This window comes from Elephas maximus, chromosome 3 (assembly GCF_024166365.1).
Source record: "Elephas maximus indicus isolate mEleMax1 chromosome 3, mEleMax1 primary haplotype, whole genome shotgun sequence".
Lineage (NCBI taxonomy): Eukaryota > Metazoa > Chordata > Mammalia > Proboscidea > Elephantidae > Elephas > Elephas maximus.
In genome coordinates, this window is record NC_064821.1 from 34805277 (window position 1) to 34816040 (window position 10764).

A 10764-nucleotide genomic window follows, 5' to 3' on the forward strand; every position below is an offset into this window, starting at 1 on the left:
GTTTTGAAGACATCCTCCTGAGTGAGATAAAAATGGATGGTAAAGACTGATATCCCTGGTCACTGTGTTTAAACAGCTCTGAGGTACAGTTTTGTAATTTACTCTGGTGCATTAGACCATTCCATAACAAATAGGCCTTAAGTGATTAAATCTTAAGTGTTTTTTTGCTTGTGAATAGGAATTCCTAGAAAAACATTAAATATCACATTTGATTTGTATTATGTTTAAAAGTAAAATTGTTGTTTTCTAATAGATAATCCCTTCACAGTTCAAATCTCAATGTGAACTTCATTAAAAAGGATATTCTGTGAAGACTTAGGCCTACTCTTGTCATCATCCAGACCATTCTTATTTCACTTTAGATAGCCACCTTTATTGTGAAATCTCTTACGCATCTTGCCAGCTTTTCTTCATGTAAATTCGAGGAAGTAGAATTAAAAATATTTTTCCTTACTTTATTACACAGAAGATATAACGGAATTTATACTAGTTCTTTGTTCATAACAATACATCTACAGTTTGGAGACAGAGAACAAGGACTGGACTTTCGTTCCTGGTTTCTGAAACTAACATTGTTTTTGAACATAACGCATTTGATTTCCAAAATGGGGAGGCAGGTAGGGGCTACACAGGCCACACACCTGGTGAAGTACTTCAGGAAGAGAGCAGGGATTTCAATGATTCAGTCATTGAAATCCCAATGACTAAAAGGCCCTGGACCTTGGAGCTTCCTCTTTGAACTTGCTGGATCGGTGAGAGAACATCCGTGCACAGGAGTGGGGGTGGTACGTCCCTGGTGACCGTGGAAGTATCATGCTACCAGGATCTCTCTCATACTCGGAACGTGAAATGTGCAAAGTATGAACCTAGGCAAATTGGAAATCGTCAGAAATGAAATGAACTACATAATGATTGATATCCTAGGCATTTGTGAGCTGAAATGCACTGGCATTGGCCATTTTGAATCAGACAATAACATGGTCTACTATGTCAAGAATGACAGGTTGGAGAGGAATGGCATTGTTTTCCTCATCAAAAAGAACAAGGTCTATCCTGAAGCACAATACTGTCAGTGATAGAATAATATCCATACGCCTACATGGAAGACCAGTTAATACTAATATTTTCATATTTACTCACCAACCACTAAAGTCAAAGATGAAGAAATTGAAGATTTTTATCAATTTCTGCAGTCTGAAATTGATCCAACATGCAATCAGGATGCATTGATAATTACTTGTGATTAGAATGCAAAAGTTGGAAACAAAGAAGAAGGATCATTAGTTGGAAAATATAGCCTTGGTGATAGAAACAATGCTGGAAATCGCATGATAGATTTTGCAAGACCAATGAATTCTTCATTGCAAATACCTTTTTCAGCAACATAAACGGTGACTATAAATGTGGACCTTATCAGATGGAATACACAAGAATCAAATCTACTACATCTGTGCATAAAGAAGAAGGAAAAGCTCAGCACTATCAATCAGAACAAAGGCCAGGGTCTGACTGCCAGACAGTAAGTTAGAAAGACCAAAGAAGAATTGATGCCTTTGAATTACGATGTTGATGAAGAATACTGAATATACCATGGACTGCCAAAAGAATGAACAAATCTGTCCTGGAAGAAGTACAGCCAGAATGCTCCTTAGAAGTGAGGTTGGTGAGACTTGTTCTCATATAATTCTGACATTATCAGGAGGGATCAGTCCCTGGAGAAGGATGTTATGCCTCGTAAAGTAGAGGGTCAGCAAAAAAGAGGAAGACCCTCAACGATATGGATTGACATTGTGACTGCAACAATGGGCTCAAGTATAACAATGATCATGAGGATCGCCCAAGACTGGGCTGTGTTTCTTTCAGTTGTACATAAGCTAGCTATGAGTCAGAAACCACTTGAGGGCACCTAACAATGACAACTATTGCAGGGGCAATGAGACTCTGAATTAGCTCTGTGGCTAATTCAAAGAAAGGGCTGCACAGGCAGTCAGTTTGTGAAGACCCAGCGTGGGTGAGTGGTGGAAAGGGAAAGCCCGCAGGGGCAGTTGATGAAGAAGGATAGAGTTCTTCCAATTGTGGCGTAGTACCAGAGGACCAGAGACAGATAAAGGGAGGCTCTGATCTGAAGTGCAGAGAGTTGTACAGACTCCTGAGCAAACAGCTGGTACCTGATGACCTGGTCCTGGGTGGCCAGTGATGTTTTGACCTGGCTCAGGGGGGCCAAGGATGAACTCTGACCTATTTCTGGGTGTTTAGGTTCAGAGACAGGAAGGGCCATGGAAGTGGGTGGCAATGAGGGAAAGAAAGGTGAGGCTCATCCACCTTGCCTTTTTTATCCTGCAGCCTGCAGAACAGTTTAAAGTTGTATTAAACTCCATAATACTGCATTCAGTGAATATGTTGCTGAACCCCAGAAGGTAAGCTCTGTGCCGTGCGTTCAGACTTGCTAACAATCTGGACACTGGTCTTTGAGAAAGAGAAAGTAAATTTATTGTGATGCACAGGGCAGGGAGTTGGAGAATGTTCCCCAGATCCAACTCCCCCAGCTTTGGGGAAGTAGGGCTTATATGTGATTTGGGCAGCAAGATGGCAGCCGCGCTGGGGTACAGGGGAGGAAAAATTCTAGAAGGTGGCCAGGAAACAGAAGGTGACATGGTTCTCATCAGACCTCTTGTTTCGAAATAGGGTCTGGATGATGATTTTCCCTCTGATTTGTTCCACCTGTTGCTGCCCCCTCTGTTGAGGTCAATGAACGGTCACTGCTGGCCCTTCTGCACATGCTGGGCAAGCCAGATCTGGTTTGGGCTAGTTTAAGGCAGTCTCTTCTGACAAATGGAAATTTACTGGCATTCGTAGGGTCAGTTTGAGATAGGGACAGAAGGCTGGAGACCCTCAAGGCCAGAATAACAGGCCTGTTGATCTGGGACTCTATCCTGTGGGAGATGTTACAACACAGCCCACACATGCAGCCCATGATGCACAAAGTATTACATATCTCTCTCCGAAGTTATTTTTCGGGACCCCACTATGAGGGTGGCATCCTACATTATTTCTCCCAGGTTGTTTTTCAGGACCCCACTACGAGGGTGGCATTTTACATATCTCTCTCAAGCTGTTTTTCAGGACCCCACTATGGGGTGGCGTCCTGCATATCTTCCTTGTAAGTTATTTTTCAGGACCCCACCACAGGGGGTGGTGTTACAAGATAGCCCACATCCTGGACTCTGACGCATGAAGCTCTCCATATCTTCCCTACAAGCTGCATTCCAAAGATGAACAGAATCAGCGGATCCCTGGTGCATGGGCAATGAGAATGGGTGCGACCTGACAGTCTTGTCAAGTGGTCACTGAGACAACGCAGTGGTGACATGACATTGTCCAAACTGACTCCACCTTGGATTCCAGATGCGCGCGCACCTAATTTCTTAACCCCTCTGTTGCTCAGAAAGCTTCACCGTTTTCCCCAGAAAGCAATGCATAAAACGAGACCCTTCCCGCCTAAAACCTCTTATAAACTCCAGAAAAACCTCCTTTCAGGGAGAGACTGGAGGCTAGCGTAGACATAAGCCCCTCTCCGTCCCTCCCTCGCAGGCTTTTGTTTCATTTTCTCTGTCACTAATAAACCTTTGTTCATGTGGAACTCCTGAGCCTCTCCTGGTCATTCTTGGTTAGTAGAAGGTGAGAACGTAAACAGGACTTGGTTCCAAGCTGGGAAGCCTTGTCTTGCAGATATACCTTAGCTTTCTCTCTTTCTTTCTTGTTTTTAACCTAATCATTGTGTCTGGACATTCTGAAAGTTTCCACCATTTTGCTTTTACACAGTTTTCTCTAGTGAATGTAAATGTAAAATTCTAAGATCCAGGTATCAAAAATTTAGGCACGTAAGTCCTTCTTACCAAAGGTCAAAAAAAAAAAAAAAAACCGTTGCCATCAAATTGATTCCGAATCATAGCAACCCTATAGGACAGAGTAGAACTGCCCCATGGGGTTTTCAAGGAGCAGCTGGTGAATTCAAACTGCCGACCTTTTGGTTAGTAGCTGAACTCTTAACCACTCCCCCACCAGGGCTCTTTACCTAAGACAAGTTAAATAACAGTGAAAGGGTTCGGATTACTTGGTAAAACTAATATATGAAAATTACATTTCTTTCCAAGATTTAAATAATGCCTTAAGCTTTCTATTGTAAAATATAAACGAAGACTACGTGAAGCTTTTCATGTAAAGTTTTAATAACACTAATTTCAGCATGTGATTATAAATAGGATTTGTAGAATTTTTAGAGCCTCCCAGCATGTCCTGCCCTGATCTCATTAACCTGGAGGTAACTACTATTAAAAAAAAAAAAAAATTTTTTTTTAATAGTTAGGGATGTATTATTACTGTTACTGTTATTACAACCTTACCATCCAAGTCTTAATTTGTAAACTATATATTGTTGAGTTTTACCTCTTTTGAGCTATGTATACATGAAATTGGAGCCCTGCTGGCATAGTGGTTGGCAGAAGGTCGGCAGTTCGAATCTATCAGCGGTCCGTAGAAACCATATGGGACAGTTCTAAGGGTGCTGGATTTTGTGATTACTTTTTCTTCATCAGTGAATATAGCCATATTTTTTTTCCTTCATATTATTGATGTAGTATATTATGTTGATTTTCTAATTTTTAATCGTCATTGCACACTGGGATAAATCTCACTTGGTCATGGTGCATAATTCTTTTAATATGCTGTTGGGTTTGGTTTCCTAGTATATTATTGAGTATTTTTGCATCTACATTCCTGGGGGCACTGGTCTACCTTTTATATTTCACTAGCCATGCCTGTATCTGCTTTTGGTATCAAAGTAATCCTCCCCTCATAGAATGAGTTAGAAAGTGTTCTCTTCTGTTTTTGGAGGAGTTTGAGAAGAATTGAAGTGAATTCTTTAAATGTTTGATGGAATTCAGCAGTGAAGCCATCAGATTTTGGTCTGTTCATTGCTGGGATGAGGTTGATTACCGCTTCTATCTCTTGTTACAGTTCTGTTGAAATTTTCTGTTTCTTCTTGAGTCAATGTATGTAATTTGTGTGTTTCTAGAAATTTCCCATTTCATCTAGGTTATCTAATTTGTTGGAATACAGTTAAACACAGTGTTCTCTTGTAATGCTTTTTATTTCTATATGATCGATAGTTATATCTCCACATTCATTTTTTATTTCTATATGATCGATAGTTATATCTCCATATTCATTTTTTATTTCAGTTAATTTGCCTTTTCTCTCTTTAGTGAGTCTAGCAAAAGATTTGTCAATTTTATTGATCTTTCTAAAACACCACGTTATTGTTTTCAGTGATTCACCTGTTTGTCTATTCTCTATTTTATCTACAGTACGTTGTTGTTGTTGTCAGGTGCCGTCAAGTCAGTTCTGACTTATAGCGACCCTATGTACTACAGAACGAAACCCTGTCTGGTCCTGTGGCATGCTCACAATTGTTGTTATGCTTTGTTGCAGCCATTGTTGCAGCCACTGTGTAAGTCCATCTCGTTGAGGGTCTTCCTCTTTTTCACTGTGCTTTACCAAGCATGATGTCCTTCTCCAGGGACTAATCCTTCCTGACAACATGTCCAAAGCATGTAAGATATAATCTCACCATCCTTACTTCTAAGGCTCATTCTGGTTGTACTTCTTCCAAGACAGATTCGTTCATTGTTCTGGCAGTCCATGGTATATTCAATATTCCTCGCCAGTACCACAACTCAAAGGCGTCAGTTCTTCTTCAGTCTTCCTTGTTCATTGTTCAGGTTTTACATGCATATAAACCTGTTTTTTTCCACTTGCATGTAAACCTTTGACAGGTTCCAATATTCTGATAGTTGGTTCTGCCAGTTTTTCCTTGTTTTTTTTGTTTGTTTGTTTTTTGGGTGTTTCTTGGAGGACCGAGCTTGTAGCTACTTGTGTCACCATCTCGTGATCTCTTTTTGTTCATTTACCTTTAATATTTCTGGGATTTTATATGTGAAGTGTATTGCTTGTAGACCAAGTAGTTTTTGTTTTAATTGTTTTATTTAGATAAGACGGTTATTGATATAATTGTATTAATAACTACCTTATTTGCTGTTGTTTCTATTTGTTATCCCTTATTTCTTTTTCATTTTCTCCTTTTTTCTCTTTCACTGTTTTCTATTTTTTTTTGTTTTAACTGAGCGTTTTATTTGAATCTGTCTTTTCTCTAACCTACCATATCAACTATACCATATTTTTACTCAAATAATGTGCTCATTTTTTGTTTGCTTGTCAACTGTGCCTGCCCCATGTAATGTATTTTCATATGTCTGCTGTGCTACTTTTTTTAACACCAGCATGTGAAAAATAGGCGTAGAGGTGCTTTTGAAGAAACCTCATGTAAGAGGGTACTTTTGGCAAACAAATCTAGAAGGCACCTGTAATTTGAGCAATGAAATGGTATCTTTTTTTTTTTTGCCCTTTAATTTTGTGTGTGTGCGCATACTTAAGTGAAAGTTTACAGCTCAAGTGAATTTCTCATGCAAAAAATTATATACATGTTTTTTGTTACATTAGTTGCAATCTGTACAATGTAACAGCACAGTCCTTCTTTCTACCCTGGTTTCCCTGTGTCCATTCAACCAGTTCCTGCCATTCCTGCCTTCTCATCCTCCTTTTGGGAAGGAGCTGCCCATTTGGTCTTATATATTTGATTGAACTAAGAAGTACATTGCTCATGTGTATTATTTTTTTGTTGTATAGGCCTATCTAATCTTTGTCTGAAAAGTGGGCTTCAGAAATGGTTTCAGTTCTGGGTTAACAGTGCCTCCGGGGGCCATAGTTTTGCGGGTTCCTCCAATCTCTGTTAGACCATTAACTCAAGTCTTTTTACGTAAATTTGGGTTCCATTCTACATTTTTCTCCTGCTCTATTCAGAAATCTATGTTTGTTTCCTGTCAGGGTGGTTCTTGATTGTAGCCAGGCACCATCTGGTTCTTCTGGTCTCAAGCTGGTGGCGTCTCTGATCCACGTGGTCTAGAATGGGAATTCTAGAACAGTTGCGGTCATGAGGAACCTGTACATAGATCAAGAAGCAGTCTTTTGAATGGAACAAGGAAATACTGAGTGGTTTAAAGTCAGGAAAGATGTGCATCAGAGTTGTATCCTTTTACCATATTTACTCAATCTGTATGCTGAGCAAATAATCTGAAAACTGGACTCTGTGAAGAAGAAAGGGGCATCAGGATTGGAAGAAAATTCATTAACAACCTGCATTATGGAGATGACACAACATTGCTTGCTGAAAGTGAAGAGGAATTGAAGCACTTACTGATGAAGATCAAAGACTACAGCCTTCAGTATGAATTATACCTCAGCACGAAACAAAACTCTTCATAATTGGACCTATAAGCAACATCATGATAAATGGAGAAAAGATCAAAGTTGTCATAGATTTCATTTTACTTGGATCCATAGTCAACACCTATGGAAGCAGCAGTCAAGAAATCAAAACATGCATTGCATTGGGCAAATGTGCTGTAAAAGACCTCTTTAAAGTGTTGAAAAGCAAAGATGTCACCTTTAAGATTTAAAGTGGGCCCAGACCCAATCCATGGTGTTTTCAGTTGCCTCATATACATATAAAACCTGGATAGTGCATAAGGCAGACCAAAGAAGAATTAACACCTTTAAATTATGGTGTCAGCGAAGAATATTGAATGTACCATGGACTGCCAAAAGGGCAAACAAATTTATCTTGGAAGAAGTACAGCCAGAATGCTCCTTAGGAGCCAGGATGGCGAAACTACATCTCACTTCCTTTAGACATAATATCAGGAGGGATCAGTTCCTGGAGTAGGACATCCTACCCGGTAAAGTAGAAGGTGAGCAAAAAGAGAACCCTCAACGAGATGGATTGACACAGTGGCTGCAACAATGGACTCAAGCATAACAATGATTGTGAAGATGTCGCAGGACTGGGCAGTGTTTTGTTCTGTTGTACATAGGGTAACTGTGAGTACAAACTAACTCGATGTCACCTGAGAACAACTAACTCTGAGAGAATAAGTTTCTGTTCTTTAAACGTATCCACTTGTAGAATTTCTGTTATAGCAGCACTAGGTAAGTAGGACAGAGGGCTGTGTTTTCTCTCATGGCTTCTTTCATAATTTTGTCCATGTGTTTGATTTTCTGTAGTTTAATATAACATGCCTCGGTGTAGATTTTTTTCAATTTATCCCTCTTGCTGTTGTCTGAACTTGTAGATATGCTATTTGATGTCTGTCATTAATTTTGTAAAATTATCAGCCAGTATTACTTCAAATGCTACTTCTAGTATCTCTCTTCTATTGTATTCTCATTATGTGTGTGTTACACTTTTTGTTTCCGTGTACTTGGTTATTGTGTTTCCTTTTTCCTCTTCTCAGTTTTGGATGTTTCTATTGACCTATCTTGAACCTCTTTGATTATTTCTTCTGCCATGTCTAATCTATTGTTAATCCCATTAAAGATACTGTTCATGTCTTACACTGCTTTTGATTTCTAGGATTTCCTTTTGAGTTTTCTTAGGTTTTTCATCTCTTTGCTCACGTTACCCATCTGTTTTTCCATGTGGTCCAGTTTTTCCACTGGAAGCGTTACCATGTGAGTGATAGTTATTTTAAATTTGCACTCTGATAATTCCAAAATCTCTGCCAAATCCAGTTCTGATTCTGATGCTTGTTTTCTCTGTTAAAGCAAGATAAAGCTTCCAGTGTTTCACTGTATCCCTTTTATTAGTATCTCATCCTGTTTTAACCCAGTGGTCCGTGTTTTGTTGATTTTTGGTGGATCTCATGGAAGGAGGTGAAATTGATATTTTTCCATAAAGAAATGATGATCTGAATGATGAAATACGTCTTTGGTTTGTAGAGGATTTCTCTCCCGTCTGCTACATGTTCTGGCAGTTCTGGACCATATATACAGAGAGAAATAAAATTGGAATTGCTAATAGTCACACTACAGAGAGATAAGTTCGGTATGTCAGCTATATTGTTAAATCTGTGAGATAAAATGCCAACCAACATTCAGGCAGTAAATGCAGACAGACAAGGGATGAGGCTGATGGCGACACTCTAGAGTAGAGCACTGAACCTTGTGTCTTCTCACTATGTATTCTCAGTTCCCCAAGATTGGCAGCCTCACCCATTCTTTTTTGTACACATTGGGAAAGATAATACCTTGCTGATCCAGAATCTGTGTGATGTTTTAGGACTCAGTGTTATTTGAGGATGTGGCTATGAAATTTACCCAGGAAGAGTGGGCTTTGCTGGATTTTTCTCAGAGGAAACTCTACAAAGATGTGATGATGGAAACCTTCAGGAACCTGGACTCAGGTAAAAAATGGTTTTATTTTTGTATTTACTTCTTTACTGAAGAAACATGTCATACTCATTGATCTTTTTATACAAATTGGGTTGAAGAATAACTTGGCGAACATGACAGGCATTTTCACTGCCCTCATGAAACTTAGAATATAGTAACTTCTCCATGAATGTAAAAAGCTATGCATTGCATTATTTCTCTTGTGCTTAAAAGCCTTGAGAATCTTTATGTGTTTTAAATGTGAGCATTGGCTTCAGGGGTCACTTTGGGGTAAAAGAGATTTGTGGATGGAACCTTGTTTATTACAAATTGTGTGGTATTATGTTGCTGAATATAAGATCACACCTGTCAGTGCTAGAAATGCTGGAGACTAAAGTATTGATGAAATGCCAGTAAAATGTGCTCCTCTGCCTTCCCTCATGATCTGCCTTTCCCCATGAGCACCATGTCAACCACACTAATTTTTTCCCTCAGAAGAAAAGGGAAGATTTTAGTAGAGTGGAAATAGGACTTATCCAGAGCTGCAGTATCAGGAAACACCGGGAAGGTAAAAGTTGTTTGAAGGACCAGCCCTGTTGGTACAGAATTACAATGGAATAAATCAATTCAAAGAAATCTCTTTTGGTTTCAGAACATTGAACTTCCACACATACCTGAGCTGACTTTTTAAAATTTTTATCAGTACTCTTATGCCTTCTCTGTTTGTGGGAAAAGACCTCCCCCATTTCCTCTTTAAATATTACCTTTACTCACGTGTAATATTTGCAGTACCTTACTAATTTACTCTCCTAGTTACACCATACTTATATCACCTTACTCTCAATCACCATGGAGTCATTTTTTAAAATAAATTTCTTACCCATTTGACCCTTGCCAAAGTCCTGGAACAGCCAAATGCCACAGCGTCTTTCTTCATACCTCCCTTGTTCCTTATAAAATTTCCGTACTGTTTTGTTTCATGTTATGAAACTCCACTTAAAATTAGTGGGTCAGTTTTTCAACAGCGTAACAATAGACAAAAATCCATGAAGAATGACTTCTGGTCCTCCATGATAGAAGAAATCTGTGAATTATGTGACACCGAAGATCATCACAACAACCAGGGAAATTGTGTGAGGTGGGTATCATTCATGTCACTGAGCAGTGCCTTAGGTGTATTTAGGTGTTATGACATTTCTGTGTGTGTGTGTGTATAAAACAAGCTCTAAAATGCTGTGTTCACATAGTTTTCACAACATAGTATTTTCATAAATGTGAACCATATATTATTTCAGACATATTTCACTTGTACAGAAAGCCCTGTTATTTAGAAAGACTATGACAATAATGGTATCAACTTCTTTGAGATAATTCAAACTATGCAACATGAGACAGTTCATAACAGAAGACACGCGTTCTCTGAGTATGGTAATTGTGGGA

General features: G+C 39.0%; 2 protein-coding genes across 13 annotated transcripts in view; one reads left to right on the forward strand and one right to left on the reverse strand.

The window, feature by feature from the left end:
* The window catches only part of LOC126072284 (zinc finger protein 420-like), a 160954-nt gene that overhangs the window by 67755 nt on the left and 82435 nt on the right, over positions 1–10764 (reverse strand). The window lies entirely within an intron of this gene.
* The window catches only part of LOC126072288 (zinc finger protein OZF-like), a 60462-nt gene that overhangs the window by 31048 nt on the left and 18650 nt on the right, over positions 1–10764 (forward strand). For all 12 annotated transcript variants that reach the window (XM_049877195.1, XM_049877186.1, XM_049877188.1 and 9 more), the window contains 2 exons: positions 9233–9356; positions 10339–10462. In XM_049877195.1, coding sequence (XP_049733152.1) covers positions 9233–9356; positions 10339–10462 — 248 coding nt within the window. The remainder of the gene's footprint in view (positions 1–9232; positions 9357–10338; positions 10463–10764) is intronic.